General features: G+C 38.6%; 1 protein-coding gene across 2 annotated transcripts; it reads left to right on the top strand.

Moving 5' to 3' along the window:
- Nucleotides 1-2,261: 2,261 nt before the first annotated feature.
- Nucleotides 2,262-20,152, top strand: RCN2 (reticulocalbin 2). 2 transcript variants are annotated; one of them, XM_070358562.1, is made up of 7 exons: nt 2,262-2,590; nt 2,983-3,088; nt 6,097-6,293; nt 13,759-13,872; nt 17,197-17,293; nt 18,656-18,798; nt 19,309-20,152. In XM_070358562.1, exons 1-7 carry the CDS (start codon nt 2,447-2,449, stop codon nt 19,459-19,461), a joined length of 954 nt encoding a protein of 317 aa, XP_070214663.1. In that variant the 5' UTR covers nt 2,262-2,446; the 3' UTR covers nt 19,462-20,152. The 2 variants fall into 2 exon arrangements, with proteins under 2 accessions (XP_070214663.1, XP_070214664.1); XM_070358563.1 differs by having other exon boundaries at nt 13,771-13,872.
- Nucleotides 20,153-23,310: the final 3,158 nt, after the last annotated feature.

The following is a 23,310-nucleotide window of genomic DNA, read 5'->3' on the forward strand; positions in this document are numbered from 1 at the left end:
TGAACCATAAGCCTTAAAACAGACACCCATGTGCATGTACCTTGAGTATATAAAGTTCAGTTCAGTTTAGTCGCTCAGTCGTGTCCAATTCTTTGCGACCCCATGGACTGCAGCATGCCAGGCCTCCCTGTCCATCACCAACTCATGGAGTTTATTCAAACTCATGTCCATTGAGTCAGTGACCCCATCCAATCATCTCATCCTCTGTCATCCCCTTCTCCTCCCACCTTCAATCTTTCCCAGCATCAGGGTCTTTTTAAATGAGTCAGTTCTTTGCATCAGGAGGCCAAAGTATTGGAGTTTCAGCTTCAGCATCGGTCCTTCCAATAAATATTCAGGACTGATTTCCTTTAGGATGGACTGGTTGGATCTCCTTGCAGTCCAAAGGACTCTCAAGAGTCTTCTCCAACACCACAGTTCAAAAGCATCAATTGTTAGGTGCTCAGCTTTCTTAATAGTCCAACTCTCACATCCATACATGACTACTGGAAAAACCATAGCTTTGACTAGATGGACCTTTGTTGGCAAAGTAATGTCTCTGTTTTTTAATATGCCGTCTAGATTGGTCATAACTTTCCTTCCAAGGTGTAAGGGTCTTTTAATTTCATGGCTGCAGTCACCATCTGCAGTGATTTTGGAGCCCCAAAAAATAAAGTCTGTCAGTGTTTCCACTGTTTTCCCATCTATTCGCCATGAAGTGATGGGACCAATGCCATGATCTTAGTTTTCTGAATGTTGAGCTTTAAGCCAACTTTTTCACTCTCCTCTTTCACTTTTATCAAGAGGCTCTTTAGTTCTTCACTTTCTGCCATAAGGGTGGTGTCATCTGCAAATCCAAGGTTATTGATATTTCTCCCTGTAATCTTGATTCCAGCTTGTGCTTCATCCAGCCCAGCGTTTCTCATGATATACTGTACATATAAGTTAAATAAGCAGGGTGACAATATACAGCCTTGACGAACTCCTTTCTCTATTTGGAACCGGTCTGTTGTTCCATGTCCAGTTATAACTATACAAAAGGTGTCAATATTTCTTAAATGCCTGGATGGTAAGTATCCTGAGTGCCAGCTCTCCAGGCAGGTGGCAGGGAATGTTTGGGACTCGGTTGTGAGAAGGAGCCTCAGGTCTCCTGCAGAGCAATATTAAGTAGGCCAAGTATATGCTAATCTTAAAGAATAATTTATGTCTTAAACATAATTTGTTTAATTTACATAATTTGTTTAATATTACATACAAAATATACATATGTATAATTTACTGAATTATACATTTCACTTAGGGACAGTGGTAAAGAATCCGCATACCAAAGCAGGAGGTGCGGGTTCCGACCCTGGGTGCGGATGACCCCTTGGAGAGGGGCACGGCAACCCACTCCAGTATTCTTACCTGGAAAAATCCCATGGACATAGGAGCCTGGTAGGCTACAGTCCATGGGGTCGCAAAGAGTAGGAAGCGACTTAGCGACTAAACAACATCAAACTTAGCGAAGGTCACAGAACTTGTAAATCGAGAAATTGAGCATCAGATACAAAACATCTGGCTTCAGTACCCGGGTTCATTCGTTCTGCTCTGGTCAAATAAGTAAGTAGAGATACATTAAAGACTTGGAAATACAAAGATTTTCCTGCTGCTGCTGCTGCTAAGTCGCTTCAGTCGTGTCCGACTCTGTGCGACCCCATAGACGGCAGGCCACCAGGCTCCTCTGTCCATGGGATTCTCCAGGCAAGAACACTGGAGTGGGTTGCCATTTCCTCCTCCAAGGCATGAAAGTGAAAAGTCAAAGTGAAGTCGCTCAGTCGTGTCTGACTCTTAGCGACCCCATGGACTGCAGCCTACCAGGCTCCTCCGTCCATGGGATTTTCCAGGCAAGAGTAATGGAGAGGGGTGCCATTGCCTTTTCATCCAGATCTGCAGCCTTTCTCATTGATGGAAGCAGGGTCGGTTACATGGAGTAGACAGGGACCTTCGGGCAGGAATGAGGCTGACTGACAGAGACAGGGCGAGGGTGGAGTGAGGGCGTGTCTTCTGGAGGGTGTCGTGGCGCAAGGAAAGGCTCCCCCGGGGGTCTCCCCTCCCGGCCGCGACCGCCAGCCTCCGGGAACCTCTGGGCCCGCTGCAGATCGCCACATCGCCGCGGCCCACCCCCAGCGCCGTGGTACCCAATCAGCGGCGCGGCCTGGAGCCCCGCCCCCTCCCCGCCCCCCCCCCCCCTCCCGCCGAGGCTATATAGGCCTCGGCCTGGCCAGTTTCACCATCGCAGTTGGGGCTCGGGCCTCCGCGTTACGTCGCTCTAGTTACTGAGGCCACGGACCTCTCCGCATTCCGTTCCCACCTCCGTACGTACGCCGCGCCGCCTCTCTGCAGCGCTCATTCGAGCGCCGCCGCTGGCTTGGGCCCCGCCTGCTTCCCTCCTCGCCTTTCTGTGTGTCCGCGGCTGGCCGGCGCGATGCAGCTGGGCCCGAGGCCCGCCACGCTGGGGCTGCTGCTGCTGTGCGCCGCGGCAGCCGGCGCCGGGGAAGCCGAGGAGCTGCACTACCAGCAGAGCGAGCACCGCGCCGACTATGACCGCGAGGCGCTGCTGGGCGGCCAGGTGAGGCGGCCAGACCCGGGGCTGGGAGGGTCGGGCCTCGCAGCGCGGCTGCCGCGGGCTTTGTCCCCGCGGGACAAAGGGGGCTGCCGGGCGAGGCCTGGTCGGGGCAGCCTGACAATGGGGGCCGGGCGGGGCGCCGCTCACTCTCCGATGGACCCCGGAGTCTGTAAGCGCGTCAAAACAATGCGGCCCAAGAGCCAGATCCCTTCTACTTTCCCTACAAGGGGCAGGGTTACTGAGGGGATCATTGGGGGAGGGCCCTTGGAGAGCAGATATGGGTCACCCCAAAAGCCCTCCGCAAGGGAGGTCTCTAATAGCTCTGTTTTTCTCCACCATTTTGCCCTCCTGATAGTAATGCGTGATCCCCTCTGTATATCGCTTACCTCCCAAAGGAAGAAGTCGATGAATATGTTAAACTCTCCCCCGAAGAGCAACACAAAAGACTGAAGTCAATCATAAAGAAAATTGACTTGGACTCAGATGGCTTTCTCACCGAAAGTAAGGACGTCCTACACAACTAACAATGGAGACAGCCCTTTGTAGGAGACAAATGCAAACATTTAAGCAGGGTGTCTGTTGAGTGTAGATGACTAGTGTTGCAATCAGTTAGAGATGATATGTGAGAGGGGAAAAAGGACATGGTGAGTAGGTTTTATACCTCCAAATCTTTAGACATAGGATACCAAGTAAAGCTCAGTGCTTTCTCCCGTAATACATAAGCATCATTGACCCTACACGGTGTTCAGGTCATACCTAGAGCAATTGCCGGACTCCTCACATGACTTTTTATCAGTGTCAACAATGTAATTCATTTTGGAGAAACAAACTAAAGCCTTAAGGCATTAAGTTTATTGCTCTTTTGATAAATGCTTCATTAGAATCTTAAGAACTTGCTTCTTTTTATAAGCAAGTAGAAAAGGACCTGTTGCGTGTGAATTGTATTTATGACACATGATTATAACTCGGTAGGAACCATATAATCATTATGTCCACCTCTTTTTGTAGGGGTGAAGAAATTGAAACCCAGAGGCGTACGTACCTTGCTCAAATGAGTGGCAAAACCAGGATTAGAATCCATATCTCCTGCCCTTAATTCAGTCTTTAATATCCTTCACTTAAAAAAAAAAAAAAAAATGAGTGCTCTTAGATAGGTTCTAGAGTCAGGAACGAAATGCACAGATTATTAAAAGAATAGTCTAAATAAATAGCTGCCTCTCCCCATTGCTTCATTCATTTGAAGAACCCTATCAACTTTTCCAAATTGATCCTCAACAAAAATTCAGGAACTGTTTTGCTATAACTCTCATTTAAATGGTGCTCAACATCTGAAGAATGAAGTTGCTAGAGAGAATTACAACCTGATTGGTAAATTCAAGATGTGTTGTCATTGAAGTGCCCTCAGGTGTGGTCACCAATATTAAGGCTTTGTTCCTTCTATGTGAACAACAGAGCCTCTAGGCTAATTATCCAATAAGAATAGGTCCATCTTTGGATACATTAGAGAGTGCGCAAGATGATTTGGAAAACTTGGTGGCATTTATCTGTAAGGGCCTATATATGCTCCAAAATTTAACAGTAAGCTTTTAAAAAATTAAAATTAAAAGGAACTTAGTCCAAATCTTCATTTAGTAGATGAGAAAACAAAACCTTGAGAGGGTAAACTTACCTCTAACAGCAGAGCTGAAGTGTGAAGCCCTGTTTCTGGCCTCTGTTCCATTCTGTACCCTGTTATGCCTGGACGATCATTCCACTTGAGGACTCTTCAGGAAGTTTTGCTTATTTGCACGTTAAGGGCCATGACTGGACTCGGGTTCTTGAGAGACAGCAAAGTTCAGTGGAAAGAGTTTGGGCTTTGAAGCCAAACATGGGGTTTGAATCTGGACTCTGCTGCTTATCAGTTATGAGTCCTCAATTTCTAATATCAATTTCCTGAACTGTAAAGCAATGATTATAATTGCCTTGTTTTGAAGATTAGAGACAGCATCTGTAGAGGACTTGGTATAAAGTAATTGTTCCATGGTTACCATAATTATTCTATCCCAATTTAAAGTTTCAGGAGAGACAAAAGTATCTTTACTTTTCTCTATTCACCTGACTTCCCTCAAACTAACAGAGGAGTACCATTCTTTAAACTAAATGGTGTATTATCTTTAAACCAAATGGGTACTCTTGCTATTCTTACAAATACGCACATTTTTCTCCCCTCATCCCTTTTTTTCTATGATGCATATACTAAATATCTCTGCTGCTGCTAAGTCGCTTCAGTCATGTCCGACTCTGTGCGACCCCATAGACGGCAGCCCACCAGGCTCCCCCGTCCCTGGGATTCTCAAGGCAAGGACACTGGAGTGGGTTGCCATTTCCTTCTCCAAAATATCTCTATAGATATTTTTAAGTATTTTAAGATAGATTTTTAAAAGTTGATTTGAAAGTGGACATTTGAGATTTAGAAACTTTTCCTCCATGTTTTCAGATACCCAGTTAAGACAAAGCTATTACAAGACACGCGTAAATCATAATTGCTACCCATAACTTTGTTAAAATTTCCTCCAGATGATTTGACATAGTTAATGGTAATATACTGTAACAATGTTTCTCAAACTTCAGTCACTTGAGTGCATTTTTCAGAAGTTAGATCATACTTACTTATCTATTATTTCCTTAATATAGTCTTGATTCAACTCAATGTAAAATGTATTTTAAACTTTATATTACTTTTGTAAATGAAGAACACTTTTTTCTAATACGTATTAAGTGGGTAGCTATTCAAATATTTGTGCTTCCTGAGAGGTCTGTGATAATTAGCAAAGTAAAAGTTGCTCAGTCGTGTCCAACTCTTTGTGATCCCATGGACTATACAGTCCATGGAACTCTCTAGGCCAGAATACTTGAGTGAGTAGCCTTTTCCCTCTCCAAGGGATCTTCCCAACCCAGGGATCAAACTCAGGTCTCCTGCATTGCAGGTGGATTCTTTACCAGCTGAGCCACAAGGGAAGCCCAAGAATACTGGAGTGGGTAGCCTATCTCTTCTCTAGTGGATCTTCCCAACCTAGGAATCAAACCAGGGTCTCCTGCATTGGAACAGATTCTTTACCAACTGAGCTATCAGGAAAGCCCAATTAGCAAAAGTTATCTGCAATTTTTTGGATAATATGTTTTAAAAGTCAAGTGCTTTCTTGGCCAATTGGTAGTTTATTTAATAAATACTTCTTGAGCCCGGTGCTTTCTAGTCATTTGGAGTACCTTAGTGAACAAAATATACCAAAACTCTCCATACTCAAAGGGCTTACGTTCTGGGTTGATCACATATAACATTCTTAGATTCCAAACAGCTCTCCTTGTCTCCTACTCCTATTTCTATGAACGCAGCTAAACCAATTCTCACTCAAATATTTATAAACACTAAAATTTTTTTTTTTTTCTTTTAAAGAATGTTTAGAAATCCTCACTACTCTTAAGTATCAGAATTACTGTCACATTCATTGTGTTCTGGGAAATTCTCATAGGTGAACTCAGTTCATGGATTCAAATGTCTTTTAAACATTATGCTATGCAAGAAGCGAAACAACAGTTTATTGAGTATGATAAAAACAGTGATGGTAGTGTGTCATGGGATGAATACAACATTCAGATGTATGATCGGGTGATCGACTTTGTTGAGAACACTGCTCTCGATGATGCAGAAGAGGAGTCTTTTAGGCAGGTGAGTATGTGTGCACAAGCTTTTTCTTTTGATTATATCAGTTCAGTTTCCTGCATGAGTGAGCACAAGAACCCTGAGGTCATCGACTGGATTGCCTTGTTCTCTAGGCAATCACCTGTTCCACCTCAGTGGTCATTTTGATGTTTCCTTTCTAGCCAAATTTAGGACTCTTATTCTGGACTACCTCAATTATCCCTGCATCTTTTTCTTAGCTGCATCATTTGTTCTCATTTCCTGGTTTGCTTTTTTAGTGTATTTTGAATATGTTTCATAATATTTTATTTTATTGTGTTATTGAATGGTTGGTTTTGTATCATATTTATTAGGAAGATTATAGAGGCCTATTCCCATTTTTAAGTACCATTTTAAGTATTTATATAAAATAAACATTTTTTAAATTGTGGTAAGATACACATAAAATTTACCATTTTACTATTTTTAAGTGTGCAGTTCCATATTTTTTTATTATATTCACACTGTTAGGCAACCAATCTCCAGAATTTATTTCATCTTGCAAAACTGAAACTCTAAACCCATTAAAGTGTTAGTCACTTAGTCGTGTCTGACTCTTTGCAACCCCATGGACTGTAGGCTGCCAGCCTCCTTTGTCCATGGAATTCTCCAGGCAAGAATACTGGAGTGGGTTTCCATTCCCTTCTCCAGGGAATCTTTTCCACCCAGGGATCAAACCCAGGTCCCCTGCATTGCACGCACATTGTCTACCATCTGAACCACCAGGAAGCCTCAAATAACTCCCCGTTTCCACTTCCCCCAGCCCCTGGCAATCACCGCTTTACTTTGTGCCTCTGAATTCAACTACAGTAATTCCCCAACATATGAACGAGTTCCATTCCAAAAGTGCATTCATAAGTTCAACAAAGTTAGCCTGTACCCAACAAACACAAATCAGCTATACAGTATTATAATAGGTTTATAATACTTTTTGCACAAATAATACACACAAAAATACAAGAAAATAAAACAACTTTAATTTTACAGTATAGTACCTTGAAAAGTACAGTAGTTCCAGCTACGTACTGCTTCTTTTATGCTTGCCTCTGGACATATTGGGCTTGAAATAAGGAGACTGTACTACCGTATTTTATACAGTGCCTGCATGCATGCTGAGTTGCTTCAGTCATGTCTGACTTTGCAATGCCAGGCTGCTTTGTCCATGGGATTTTCCAGGCAAGAATACTGGAGTAGGTTGCCATTTCCTTCTCCAGGGCATCTTCCGACCCAGGGGTCGAACCTGCGTCTCTTACGTCTTCTGCATTGGCAGGCTGGTTCTTTACCTCTAATGCCACCTTCAAAGCCCGTACTCTGTACATACTGTACAGTAAGGTACACAAAAGCATAAGCACTTGGAGAGGATGCATGCATGTGACAATGGACGCCAGACCTGTGAATTAGCTTAAGTGATTGGACATGAAAACACACGTTCACATCTTTGAAAGTTTGCAACTTGAAGGTTCATATGAATGAGACTTACTGTATTCTAGGTGCCTCATGTAAGTGGAATCATACAGTATATTTTTTGTGATTAGCTTATTTCACTTAGCAGTCTCAAGATTTGTCCAGGTCATACTATGTGTCAAAATTTCCTTTTAAAGACAATAATATTCCAGTATATGTATATATCACATTTTGTTATCCATCCATCAATCAATGGTGAGTTGAGTTGCTTCATCTTTTTGGCTATTGGGAGTAATGTTGCTATGAACATGGATGTACAAATACCTCTTTGAGATCCTGCCTTTAATTCTTTTGTGGGTACATCCAGAAGTGGAATTGCTAGTTCATATATAGTAATTCTGTTTTTAAATTTCTGAGGAACTGCAACACTGTCTTCCATAGTGGCTGCACCATTTAAAATAACTTATTTTTAAAGATTCAGTATTACTGTGAGTTGTGTTGTGTCTCATGGTTTAATTTGTTGAAATACTTCTTAAGCAGAATTGAGGAAGACATATTTAGGAATTAATAGGAACTTTTTTAAAGACTTTACTTAGTAATTAGTAGGAACTCTTTAAGACAAATTACTATAAGCCTTAAAAATTGATATTGTGAATACTTTGTATTTCAGAGGTAATTTTAAAGACTTTTTTTAAAAAGAGGTTGTTGTATGTGGAAAAAATAAACTCAAACAACTATTTGCAAAGGTCATGTCCCAAAATATTAGTCAAGGGTGCTTTGAAAACTTTTGAGCTTCCTCTATTGGCATCTACAATTTAGTTTTTACTGTGGCCATATTGTAGCATTGTATATGGTATTTATTTAAGAACCACTTGAACTCTGTAGGTCATCACTAACTCGAAATTGGTTGTTTCTCTGCTAAGGATTGTCGACTAAAAAAATGCACAATTGAGAGTTGTGTGTTAAGTTTTATTTGAGGCAATATGAGGACTGCAGCCTGGGAGACAGCGCCTCAGATAGCTCTGAGAAACTGCTCCAAAGAGGCAGCGGGGAAGGAAAGGACAGTATATATGTGATTTGGGTAAAGGGGGAGTACATACAGTCAAGCACATTAATTTTTTTAGAAAGTTTCTGCTGGTCTTATGAAGCTTCTGCTAGTCATGAGAAACAGTTGTCAACCATGAAGGATTTTAGTGCTTTTCTAGAGATGAGGAGATATAAGAATTGGGCTCATAAAATTATCTCCTGAGAATATCTAACTATCTGAAGACCTGTCCTGCCAGTTTTCCCAGAACGCAGAGTGCCTGGCTTCTGCTGTCCATCTTGAGCTCCTTCAGAGGGTGCTGGAGCCCAGCAGCTGCAGCAGCACATGATTTAATTCTTGTAGAGGTAGATGGCAGGCACCCATGGCAAGTGCCAATTTGTGGTTGACATGATTATGCATGTGCTGTGCCTGTACCACGAGTGTGGAGGGTAAGGACTCCAGCTCTGGGGCCAGTCAACTTGGCTTTACATTCAGCAAGGGCTTCCCCAGTGCTTTGGCAGCTAAAGAATCCACTTGCAATTCAGGAGCTGGAGGAAATGCGAGTTCAGTCCCTGGGTTGGGAAGATCCCCTGGAGGAGACGGACTGGCGGGCTGCAGTCCAAAGGGTCGCAAAGCATCAGACAGGACTGAGCATGCACGCAGCACCACGTGACAGTGGTGTGCCTTGGGTTAAATTAACCCTCCTGTGCCTCAGTGTCCTCCTATCTAAAAATGGGGATGAAAACAGTATGGAGAAATAGTAATAAATAGTAGCAGTTGAACTGGTAAATCCTTCTATGTTAATTTGAAAGAAATTGTTGAAGAAAACATGTGAGTCACATGTTTATCTCTAATACTTACATACAATCAGCTTTTGGAAGTTGTTTAAGCATTTGTTAACTATCAGCTTTAGAGTAGATAAGATTTAATATATAGGGGGAAAGTATCCTCTTTTCTCCTTATTTGGGTCTTCATCTTACAGCAGACTGAAAAGAGTGTAAATCAGTCTTTTCACTACTTAGTGCTAAAAAGAAAACAGATGACGATGAGATCTAGAATTTGTCTGCTAGTTATTCTCCTTTACTATAGGAATTAACTCATCTTAAAAGCATCGTTCACATTCCAAGATTTTTTCTTAAAACCAAACCATGGTGTGACATTATGACTTCTTTGCCAAGGAATAATACAAATGTTAAATACAGTATTTTAAAATCTTACCAGAAGTAGATTCTGTGTTTGTTTGTTTGTTTTTCACTCAAAAGATTTAATTATTATCCCATCAAAAAGTAGGGAAATTGTGTAGTTTTTAAAAATCTATATTCTTTGGAGAGTGGAGCAGGGTGGAATGTAATAATACATGATGGTATTGAGAAGAAAATCTTTACTTCGAAGAAGTACGTGACTTGTTACATAAACTGTTGATGAGCAGTTTGGTTTTTTTTAAAGATGTCTGATTTTAATGCTGTGTTTCCCACCCAGGTACTCCGGACATGTTGATTATAAGACTGTACTTTTAAAGAATGAATTAGATGGACCTTATAGCCTACAGGAATTAATGGGTCCCTGAAATGAACACTTCTCAATGGGAGTCCTATTGGTCCTGTTGCTTATTCTTCAACAACATAGGAATATGTCTCTACATGAAATTCTATTTATAATACTTTGTTAGAATTATATATATATATATATTTACAAATATGACCCACTAAAAGTGGATGTGGGGTGTAAAAATGAACCCAGACACAATTGCATGATTCTGCAAAATAAAAAATAAAAGGATGAAGAATGTATCGATCTTGATCAAAGTTACAGCTTAAACATTGTACCATAAAATAATCATAAAAAGTAATTGGATGTCCAAATAAAATGTTTCTGTATGGAAGCCTATTAAAAACCAAAAATCAATTTGATAGCTGAATTATATGTTACTTTTAATGTTTTCATATAGAGAATAGAGATAACCTGGAATAATGACTCGCAGGCTGTGAGATGCCGGAAAAAAAGTATTTCTTTATGACCTGATGAACAAGTATAGTCAGCACTTTTAAGCAGGATAATTAAAGTTTGAGGACCTACCTGGCAAAAGCTCCATTCCTATAACTTCTAAAGCCAGCTGCGAATGTGCATGTGTAAGCAGGATTTATTTGTGTAGGATATAATCATGCATGTGGCTAATCAGAATCTTAAGACCTAGACTTTTGTTCAGTTATCACAGGTTATAGATTTCCTCATGTAAAATCTTTAGTCTACCAAAAGATGGCAGTTTTGTTCTTCACAAGTTTCTGTTACAATGTAAAAATAAATGACTATAGTAGTTTCTATCTTTTTACTACTGTGCATAGTACTTTCTATGCACTAGAACACAAGGGTTTTATACAGAAAAAAAAGTGTTGAGGTTTTATGAAACTGACAGTCCTTTGTGGTCGTCTTTTAGAAATTTGCCCCTTTGGACAAAGTCTTGGTGTATTAGCTTCTTTAATATGAGTCTCTAATAAATTGTGTTCTTTAAATGACCATGAATAAGACTTTTAAAAATCACATTATTTTTTAAAAACCTGAGAAATGTAAATGAGAAAAGTACTTTTTTTCTTTTTTTTTTTTTTAAGAAATCTCAGCTATTGAAAGAGATCCTTTCTTTCCATAGGCAAATTTGGCCGAAATCAGCTCCCTCTGCTGAAACATGGACCTTTTTGCTCCAGATTGAAGGGTTCTTTCATAAGGAAATCTAAGCACTTTAGTATTTTGAATAGTGATTTATTAAAAAAACTTGATTGACTCAGCTAAGTACCTCAAATTCTTGTTTTTCTACTTTTCCCCATGTTAAACCTGAACATAACATGTACATTATTTAGTCTAGTTATTTAAAATTATGAAACATTAAGTTAAAAGCAGCTATTTGGAAACATGTTTTTTTCCTGCCATGATTGGATGAATATAACTGGCTAGTGGAATCTGGGTATTTAAAAGACAAATTCTTTGGGGAAAGAAGTGAGCCTCCACTGTAACTCAGTCATCGTAAAAGAACTACTGTTTCAGTAAACGAGTGCTACCCAACCTTTAGTATTCTAGAAAATTGAGAAGAGCATTTCTTTTCAACAGTGAAACACATAAATTAAAAGCTTCTAAAATATTTGAAATTGTGCTTTTTAAAAAAATGTGTGATTTAATACACATCAGTTTATAAAAAGGAAAGTTATTCCTAGAAATTTCTCAAAATGTATGCAGGATTAGCAATATGCCACTATTGGCTTCCAATACTCTTAATTACAGAATTACCTTTGAGAAAATTGATTAAAAGTCGCTTTTCTCCTAATAGTCGCTACTGCTTGGTTTCCTACCAGAGTGTACTTGAGGGGAAAGAAAAGGAAGATGGGCATGACAAAGTAGAAAATGGTATGATTATTTAGCTCAACCCCAAGATAGGGGCTTTTCAGCTTTTGATGTGTTTATCTGGACATACAGAATTAGCACTATAAACAGCCTATGAAGAGTAGACTTCCAAATATTTACCAAAAGTATCCTCATAAGAGGAGTATTTGAAACCTGGTACAGTGTTTTTGAAAAGTCATTTTGAAGACCAGAAACAGAAATAGGCACACCAAGAACTAATACATAGTCTAAAGTCATTGCTTTGGGGGCATTCAAAAAGTTGCTGTGATTGTTAAAGAAGGTAGTGTGTAGTGTTGTAGAAAGAACAGGAGGGATCCAAGTTCAATATATTTTAGTTGTTTTCCTGACATCCCTTTCAATAAATCATTTTAATCTCAATTTTTCTATCAATAATAGTAACATGTAACATTGAATACCTAATGTGTTTTCTAATTGCTTGATAGGAATTCTCATCCCAGTTGCTTAATAGAGATTTTTTTCTTATTATGAATTGTTCAGTTTATTTAAACTAAAAAAAAAAACAAAAAATAGTTCACTGATTTCTCTCACTTCCCTACCAGCCACTTCTGGCAGCCACCTGTCTGTTCTCTCTATCTGTGAACTTGGTTTTTTGTTTTTGTTTTTTGGGTTTTGTTTTTGTGAACTTTTTGTTTGTTTGTTTTTAGATTCTACATATGCAAGGTCATACAGTATTTGTCTTTCTCTGACTTATTTCACAAAGCGTAATGCCCTTGAGGTATATATCCATGTTGTCTTAAATGACAAGATTTTATTCTTTATGGCTGAGTAATATTCTTATATATATTAGTGGAATATATTATGTAATTTCTTTATCCATTTATCCATCAGTGGATATAGGCTGTTCCCATGTGTTGGCTATTGTAAATAATGCTGCAGTGAACATAGAGGCTTGTATATCTTTTTGAGTTAGTATTTTCATTTTCTTTAGACAAATACCCAGAAGTGGAATTGCTGGACTGTCTTGTTGTATAGCATCCAGGTGTCAGGTGTGCCTCACTGTGGTTTTGGTTTGCATTTCCCTGATGATTTATGATGCTGAGCATCTTTTCACGTGCCTGTTGGCCATCTGTATGTATTCAGAAAATGTCTATTCAGACCTGCCCATTTTTGTAGTTGGACTGTTTGTTTTTCTATTGAGTTGTACGAGTTCTCTATATATTTTGGATATTAGCCCCTTATCAGATAGATGATTTGCAAATATTTTCTCCCATTCAGTAGCTTTCATTTTCTTGACGATTTCTTTGGCTGTGCAGAAGCCTTTTAGTTTGATGTAGTCCCACTTGTTTATTTTTGCTTCTGTTGTTTTTGGTGTCAAATTATCCCAGTTGTATAGTTGAGGAGCCCAAAGAGGTTAAGCAGTTTGCCGTAAGTAACAAGTTAATAAGTGGCATTGCTGGAATTCAGATCTGAGTCTCCCTGTGTCGCTGTACTGCTTCTAGTAAATGCTTGTTATTTGCCCAAATTACCATCAAAGGGATGATGTGAAGATTAAATGTGATAATGGATATAAATGTACTTTAGAGTTCACATAGCTTGTATTTTTCAAAGTATTTTTTAATGACATTATGGGATGAATGAGAAAACCTTTAAATGTTCAATATTTAATTTTCAAAGCTTCATTTAAAGGACAAGAAGCGATTTGAAAAAGCTAACCAGGATTCAGGCCCTGGCTTGAACCTTGAAGAGTTTATTGCTTTTGAGCATCCTGAAGAAGTTGATTATATGACGGTAAGGAAGAAAAAACTTCAAGATAACTATTGAATAGCCAAAACTTTAAAACTTTTACATAGTAATGAAAATAAATTATATACAAAACAGAATTTTAGGAGATGATCTAAACTTTTCCTTGCTTCAGAAAAAGGGTGGGAAGACGGAGGTTTTCTGGTGGAGTGGGGGTGTGTACAGGGCGGGAGAAGGTAAGGAATGAGGTTTTCTTCAGTCTCTGAAGTGTGTATGTGTATCCGTCTTTGCCCGGCTAGTTTCTCTTTCATAACTGGGTTACCTTCAGCGCCTTCCTTGTCGTTTTGTAGCTTTCAGACTTTTCTCAGGTGTTTCAATATCAGTAACACCAGAACTTGCTGTTTAGTTTACAGGGTTACTTGTGAAAACTTTTGGTCTGGGAACACTATCATATTTAGATCCCTTTTCATAGGGTATGGGGGTGGGATGAGGTGGGGGGATGCAACTGCTAATGACTAACAATGTTTTTGCAACTTTAGGCATAATGAGTCCTCTCATCCCTTTAGTACTTAAAAGAAGTACCAGCTTTTCAAAATTTTGTTGAACTCAGGGTATAATTCAACAGTGATTAAGTCCCTGCTATGACTAGGTAAACTTCTTGGGAGCAGAAACTATCATATTGGAGAGTAAACTTTAACATAAGAAATGGCTTTTAAAAAACAGACTAAATGTTTACATTGAGGTCTGTTGCCTGGCATCACCCCCAGCTGTGTGGCTTGGTTCCCTGGACATTTCAGGGAGGGAAGATGTAGCTTTGTGCTTAATGGGTCATGGTTGGATGTCCCTGCCTTGATAGCAGGACTGCAGATATATTTTTCTCTCTAACTCGGTGGCAAGACACCACCATCAGTGCCATTTCTCTTGCCATTGTGAGGCTTTGGATTTCTTAACTTTCCACAAAGTACATGACCTAGTTTGAGAACATTGCTGGGCACAGTTTGTTTAAGTGCCAGAATTAAGTGGAGATAAGCTAATTGAGCCCTAGCATGGTAGGCGGAGGATGTTGGATCTTGATTATCTGGGGAATAAGGAACAGTTGAAGACTGAGAAGGGAAATGACCAGTGACAGCAATGAAATAATTTAGGCATTATGTGTATAGCCCTGGAATATTAAGTGGCAATGGAATGAATTGATGAGTGACCAACATTTTGAAGAAAGCAGACAGGAATGTTGACTGATGTAGCATGGGAGGGGAAGAGGGCAAGAATCAGAAATGACTCTGAGGTTGGAAGCTTGAGTAACAACGATACAAAAGCAGTACCATCGCAGAATGGGATATGTCGGGATGGGAAAGGATGGTCTTTGTGCTGAGTTGGAGTTGATGGCAGCACACAAGATGGGTGATCATAAGACGGTGTCTCATTCAGAGCAGCTTCATTAATTTCTGTTTACCTTAATTGTCTTCGTGGATCTTTTTTTCCTTGTTTCCCCTTTAAGGGTATATAGGATAGGAAAAGGGCAGAATATAAGATCAACTAAGTGATTCTACTTTGAATTAAAAGTTGGAATTTAAAAATATTTTCGTTCACATAATTTTAAAAATTATTTTAACCAAGGCAGCATTCTTGAAATGTCTTTGTTTCCCAAGAGGATTACTTGAATGCAGGAATAATCAGTTTGATCAGTGATTCTTTTATTGGATCACAGACTCCTTTAAAAAAATCTGATGCAAGCTGTATACCCTGCCCCAGAAAAGTCCTGAACATGTCCATGTTCATACACATAAAATACTGGGTTATAATTTCAAGAGATTCTCAGATCTTCTCTCCAAAACTAATCTTTGGGTCTCCAAGTTAACATCCCCTGGTTTCTGTATCGAAAATCTGTTATATTTGATTAAAAAAAAACAACAAAACCCAACAACTTCTACTTAAGTGTTGTTTCATGCAGATGTAGATAAAGCCCCTGGATTTGACTACAATAAGAGACTTTTGAGAATATGTTTCACTGTAGTTATGGTTCTGGAATCCAGGCTGAAAAAGTATTCAGGCAGCAGCAGGTAATGAGGAAATGAGAACAGTAGCTGTAACCTCTGAGAGGAAAAGAAAGACCAGGATGATGGTTAATGAGTGCAGCAGAGTCATGGGAACTTGGCTGTTTTTAAAGGCACAGAAGAAGGAGCTAGTGGAAAGGGTTGGAGAAGCTGGAGTTAAGAGTAAAAGAAAGCTCTCAGGAAGTGGGGAAGTATGGGATCTAGGAAGACAGTTGAGGGCTTCATCCTAGAGAAGAGGGGCAGAGCTTTAACTGCTGAGATCAAAGAGAAGGATGAAAGGAACAGGCATCAAAATAGAGGTGGTTAAAGGTGAGGATGCAGTGCTGGGAAACAAGGAAGGATTTCAGAAGACCTCTCCCATGCTTAGAAAAACAGGAAGTCTTTGCCAAGAGCATGTTGGAGAGAATTGGGGTAAGGCTTAGAGAAAATAGAGATGTCAAAAAACAGCCATAGAGTGTTAGGGAAGCTGAGGCAGAGAGAGACTTCCAAGCTGCAGTGAGAGCCCACAGAAGTGGCAAAAAATAAATTTATAAGGATTAGGTTTCTATTTTTGTATCTTCCTCTGATTCTGGAATAAAGGAGAAAGTGATGTGGGTCTGACGTATAGCATGAGGACAGGCATAATTAGAAAAGGGTCCAAGGGGACACAGGAGTGTAGTAAGGGAAGCAGTGGAGCAGGTCGTCTTGGGAAAGCATAACTAGAAAGGGCGTGATCTTTGGGTCAGAAGGGATTAGTTGGTAAGGAGCCTTAGAAAGAGTCAGGAACCGATTTGGGGGCAGTCTAGGGTGGATGAGGGTGGATGGGTGGAAGAGGAAGCAAGGAAGTTGAAGTTTCATAGGGTACTGACCCATTTCAGGCAACAGTGCTATGCAGAGACATCTGAGATGAGGGTTCTCTTGGCTTGTTAATGGATTGACAGGAAAGTGAAATTAAAGAAGACAAAGGTAATATAAGATATATCATTCTTCAGAAGGAGGTAATGTGCAGAAAATAGAAATGTGAGTTTATTGCCAAGGTTATTCAGGAGGGTGAGGTAGAGTGCTCAATAATAGAAGCTTAAGGATGTTAAATTCTAAGCTATTAATATTTGGGGTTTTATTCCTGCTTCTAAATTCCAGTGTTGGGAAAGATTGTGTGGCAAGTATAGACAAAATAATTATTCCTAAAGAATAATTAGGTTAATTATTTCTATAGTAGGATTAATTAATTATAGTAGAAATAATTCAATAATTCTATAGTAGGGTTGATTCAGATGGTGATGGAATTGAAACTTTTGTGACAGGTTTTTTTTCTTTTTGGTGAACATACATGCAATAGGAATTTGTCATTCAAGAGGCTTTAGAAGAACATGACAAAGATGGTGATGGATTTGTTAGTTTGGAAGAATTTCTTGGTGACTACAGGCGGGACCCGAGTAAGTAGGCTGGGGTGTGTGGGAGGAAGGGGAAAAGGAAGAGATTGGAAGATAGTCTTGCTCACTGAGAGCTCTGTTTGACAGAGGAAAATGGAAGAAGAACTGGGCCTCATACCTCCTTGTTCAGTTCAATAAAACACTAGTGAAACAAAGGGGCTTACAGCTTGTCTGAGAATGCTGTTTTGCCCACTTCTAGTTCCTCATATAGAGCCAAGCATTTTTCTTCCGTTTCAAACAAGTACAATGTAATTATCAGTTCAGATGGCTGAGGAAGTAAAGGTTGATATTTTTAAACAGACTCCTGTACCTTTGCATGTAGATCTTCGAAGAGAAAAATAAAATCCTATAAATACTAGAGTAAGACTGTGGAAAATGGCTTACTGTTTAAAATTTAAGGAGGTTTTATATGCAGCTTTTCATATAAGCAGCTGTCTTTTCAGAATTTTTGCTTAGCATCACTTACTATGAATGTCACTTTAAAATTACCTATGGCATTACTTTGTAAGAACACACATTGTGAGAACACACAGGAAGATTTAGTCACATGATGTTCATAAAACCATTTCCCACTTCAGACTTGGGCAAACAATATCAGAACAAGTAGCAGCAGTTAGCAAAATTACTAGTTTGTGATAATATGTAACACTTAAAAAAATTTTTTTCTCCATGAGATTTGTACATAGACTTTTTGTTAATCTCCATCTGTTTATTTATGTATTTTTAATATAAATTTATTTATTTTAATTGGAGGCTAGTTACTTTACAATATTGTATTGGTTTTGCCATACATCAACATGAATCCGCCACGGGTGTGCACGTGCTCCCCCTCCTGAACCCCCCTCCCACCGCCAGGTTCGACGCATGCTACATAGACTTTCATGTTTGTTTGTTTTTTTTCACTTTTTCAGTTGAGTTTTATCCCAGAACAGTTTTATAATAAAGCTGATGTTTTTTCTTTTTGGCCACATCACACAGCATGTGGGATCCTAGATCCGCCCCCAGGGCGTTGAACCCACGGTGCCTGCAGTGGGAGCACAGAGGCCCAAGCCCTGGTCTGCCAGGGAGGTCCCTATGCAGCAGTTTTACATATGTCCCCTCCCTTTTGAACCTCCTTCTCATCTCCCTCCCTCCCTCTGTGCAACAATTTTAAAACTCTGAGTATCACTTTTGAAAATTACTATAGAGTTTGCGCTTATTTCAGCCCTTTTCAGTGAAGTGCTTTGTTTCTTTGGGCCTCCTTTATGTGGTAAGCTTTAAATTCATTTCCTCTATCTGGGGCTATACCAGACTTCTTATGGGATATGTGTGATATTCTTGTGTATGCATGTTTATGTTCTTTTTTTAATATTAATATATTAATAGCCGCAAGTGAAGATCCAGAGTGGATACTTGTTGAGAAAGATAGATTCATGAATGATTATGACAGAGATGCTGATGGCAGACTTGATCCACAAGAACTGTTGTCCTGGGTTGTACCCAATAACCAGGGCATTGCCCAGGAAGAGGTAAGTATTACAGAAGGATTCTCTCATCCCCAAATTTGTGCTGTTGTAGTAAAGGAAATTCAGAATCTTAAGCCAAAGAAGGAAGTAGTGGAGTTATTTAGGATCAATGCATTGCTATTTTTTGATTTAAATCTATGATCTGTTTTAGACTGTCAAAGAGACAAGGAAGTTAGGATGGTATTATATATGAATTCAATAGTACAATAGAATAATAAAAGTTTGTATTTACCTCTGGGGCTCAAAATGGGTTATACTAATTTTCCTTGTCTTTGAGATATCCTGAATTGGATTTGAGTTGGGAGGAGACAGAACCCAGCAGAAATTAAGAAAGGAGGTGATGAGAAATGCTGTAGACAGACCCAGTCATGATAGTTCATACTCTTAGGTACTTAGACAATAATGAGTACTTGGTATACCTGAATGATTTTGACAAATCAGATCCCATTAAAATGTGAACATCTTGCTGAAAAATACTTATTACGCTTGACACGTTTTTGTTTTATTTTAAAGGCTCGTCATCTAATTGATGAAATGGATTTGAATAGTGACCGAAAGCTCTCTGAAGAAGAGATTCTGGAGAACCAGGACTTGTTTCTTACAAGTGAAGCCACAGATTACGGCAGACAGCTTCATGATGAATACTTTTATCATGACGAGCTTTGATCCCCGGGTATATCTGAGTAGAGCACAGGCTCCTTTTATAGTTTGTTACCAGCTTTACTTTTGTGATAAAATGTTGATGTTATATTTTACACTCTTAAGTCTTACCAGAGTCAAAATTATCTTAATGTACATTATAGTTTTGGCCTTTAGGAGAAAAGTAAAACAAAAGCCTGATATTTATTTCCAAATGCATTGAAGAAATGAAACAATGTTGTGCCATATGACAAAAAAGTCTTTCCTAAATAGTCCATCTGTTTAGTACTGTATTGTGAAATATTTGAGTTCTGTTTCCATACTTGAAAAAAAAAAACAGGATTTCAGAGATGCCTGAACAATATTATTTAAGTAGTATGTGACTAAGCTATCAATTTTTTGTTTTAAGTAGGTTTAACTTGGGAACTGACAGAAGGACATTGTTTTTAGATTTAGCATTTTGTTTTAAAACCTTTAAAGGAACCTTAGAAGGACTTATACCTCACATATTAATGTTGAGAAGTTCTGCTTAATTTTAAAATGGTTTCTATAAAGGGTTTTATTGTATGAAATAGAACTTTATATTTTTGCATATGTATAGATAGTAATTATATTTAATGTGTAACTATAGCATTACGGTGTGTGGAATTTGACTTTGTCCAGAACTCTTTTCTGTTTCTTTTTTTTGACTGATTAAAAATGAAATGTCCTATCTTTTTATATGTTTGTTTGATTTTTATTTGATCTTTCAGGTAAACCTTGAATTCAGCAAAAGTTTTGTTGTATTATACATTACCTCACCTCATTCATTCCTGTATTTGAGAAGTGAATGTTCTCAAAACTTTGTTAAATTATATTCTTGCTGCATATTCTTATTTTGGTTCTTTTGGATAAAAGAATCATATTGTAATTGAATGTACACCTGACACATTTCAGTTGCTAGTATAGCAAATGTGGTCTCACTCTTTCGGGCTGGAAACAATCGTAAGGATTGCACGGGTTGAAATTACCAGTAGAGCCTGAGATCAGTCATACTGAAATTAAAGTCACACTTGATAAGCATTTGTCCGTACCTATGTAGTCAGTTTTAACCTTATTCAGGAAGTTAGCTTGTTACCTTTGTGGGGAGTAAGAAAAGTGAGAAGGTGAGAAATTTATTTCCCAGCTTTAACTCACAGTTTCTATTTTCTTAAATAACCTGTATTTGTGGGTGAAGAGGTCAACTATGCATTCTGTTAATCTTTTTCTAATCTGAAGTTCTCTCTTTTATAGCACGCACAGCATTGGGAGACTCAGCTAGTCTTTATGAGTATTAGAGAAAACCTGAAACTCTTTTCTGATAGAATTAACTGTCTGCTTACCTCTCTATTGCTCCCGTTTTTGCTGATGTGAGTTGTGAATACAGATTATAAACTCTCACACTTTAATAATAGCTTGCTTACCCTGATGGCTAAAGTACATGGTTTTCATTTTAACTTACGATACTTGTCTGGTTCCTTAAGAATTAAAAGATACACAATTATCACTCATCTGCCATTTGTCAACCTTACTGAAATCAGGATATTTGGAATTACTAGTTTGATTAGCATGCTAATCATTTGTTTTTCTTACTAGATTCTCCAAAATCTATACCAGAATTGTTAGAGGATCAGATACAGCTTTTATTTTAATCTGATGAGTTAAGAATTAGCATTCTACATTCAGCCTTGATTTCACGTGGATATAAGAATTTTGGTGACATTATTAGTGGTCATCCATATCTGTACTTCTTTAATCCCTGGCATAAAGAAATTATATTTTCCAGCCCCCATGTGGGTGAACAAGGGCTGGTTCTAACCAATTAAATGTGAGTGGAAGTAGTATACGTCATTCCCAAAGCAGACCAGTGACAAACCTTTGCCGTGCCTTTGCCCTGGTGTTGTAGAGGACGCCTTACTTGAAATGGTGAAGCTGTTGTAGAGGACGCCTTACTTGAAATGGTGAAGCCACAGGATCAAAGTAGTCTTTTTAAAGGTTTCCTGCTTTTTGGCTGCGCTGTGTCTTCGTTGCTGTGCACAGGCTTTCTCTAGTTGCTGCAAGCTGAAGGCTACTCATCCTTGCCGTGTGCGGGCTTCTCTTGCAGTGGCTTCTCTTGTTGCAGAGCAGGGGCTCTAGAGTGCAGGCTCAGCAGTTATGTTGTATGGCTTAGTTGCATGTGAAATCTTCCCAGACCAGGGATTGAACCCACATCCCCTGCACTGGCAGGTGGATTCTTTATGGAAAGTCCCGAAGTAGTCTTGATTACTGAGTGACCCCAGGAAGGTCAGATGGACCCTCAGTGGACTTTGCATGATCAAAAAATAAGACTTTTATTAAGCTGCTAAGATTTTGGTAAGAGCACAGCCTATCCTTACTAACAGAAGATTTAGTATTAAATAATTGGCTTTTATAAGCATACAGAGAAAAAAACCTGCTTTGAACAGAGTTTCTATAATTCAGAATAGAAAAGTTTATTTCTTTTGCTAATTCAAAATAGAAAAGTTTATTTCTTTTGCTAATTCAAAATAGAAAAGTTTATTTTTAATGCTTTCATTTGGATTTTAAACAAGCCTCTTTAAAAATAAAGCTTTTATTTTTATTTTAATAGAAATAGGATAATTTGAATTTATTCTTATAGAATGAGACTTTTTGAATTATTAGCTGATTCTGGTTGAAGGACTTAATAACTTCCTTTGTTTGACTCTAGGTACTACTTCAAAATGGAAAAGCTGACAGTACATACACAAATCAGTTCATACCTGTTTCTGATTGGGCAAATATACAGGACAGAAAATGACTTTATAGTTTGTGATGTGAACTTAAAAGAAGCGAGGACATTCAGTTAGCCTTACTTAGTTCTTTGCTTTGTTTTTTTTTTTTTTTAATCGACTTTATTTTAGTCTTAGCAGTCTTAAATTCACAACAAAATTGAGCAAAAGGTAGTCATTCCCATAAACTCTGCTCTTCACACATACACAGCCACCTCTACTATCAAAATCCCTCACCAGAGTGGTGTATTTGTTACAACTGATGAACCTACATTGACACATTGGAGAAGGAAATGGTAACCCACTCCACTATTCTTGCCTGGAGAATCCCATGGATGGAGAAGTCTGGTAGGACATTATTATCACCCAAAGACCACAGTTTAGGATTTGCTCTTAATGTACATTCTGTGGGTCTGGACAAATGTATAATGACATATCTACCTTTCTACAGAGTAGTTTCACTGCCCTAAAATCCTCTCTGCTCTGCCTTTATTCATTAGTCTTCCACCCCAACCCCTGGCAAACACTAAACTTACTGTCTCCTTAGTTTTGCCTTTTCCAGACATCACATAGTTGGAATTATTACAGTATATGTCCTTTTTAGGTTCCTTTGCAGTTTTAAATTTATGCATTAAATTATGCATTTATCTCTCAGGTTTTTGTGTTACTGTATTTCCTTTTAAGTGAGAAATTTCTTCTTTAAAAAACTTCTATAAGATCTTTTCAAGTTTAAAAAATTATTTGGGAAAGCAAATTAGAGTCAAGTTCTTGAAACAAGTGTGATAACCAATGTGCTTCATTTCAACATTGAGTTTTTGTCAAATAAATATTTGGCCAGATGTTCTGACTGCTATGAAATTTTTTACAATTAATATCAGTGAGTAGCTCAGCTACTTAAGGGCATGCAGAATAGCTACTAAAATGTCTCAGTTTTATTTGGAAAAAAAAAAAAAAATTCAAGTACAAAGGAAAACGCACTTTCACAGTGCATGTTCACCATATCTTAATTGCAAATTTATTGCAACCTGGACTTCACCATATCTTTATTGCAAATTAACCAAAGACAGTTCATCAGCTACAGAAAGTAAAC

The sequence above is a fragment of the Bos mutus genome, chromosome 21, assembly GCF_027580195.1.
Source record: "Bos mutus isolate GX-2022 chromosome 21, NWIPB_WYAK_1.1, whole genome shotgun sequence".
NCBI lineage: Eukaryota > Metazoa > Chordata > Mammalia > Artiodactyla > Bovidae > Bos > Bos mutus.

Coding starts and splice junctions, on each gene's coding strand:
- RCN2 (XM_070358562.1), top strand. CDS start 2,447: ATGCAGCTGGGCCCGAGGCCCGCCACGCTGGGGCTGCTGCTGCTGTGC. Junction 2,591..2,982: donor AGGCGCTGCTGGGCGGCCAG/GTGAGGCGGCCA, acceptor TACCTCCCAAAG/GAAGAAGTCGATGAATATGT. Junction 18,799..19,308: donor AGGGCATTGCCCAGGAAGAG/GTAAGTATTACA, acceptor TTTATTTTAAAG/GCTCGTCATCTAATTGATGA.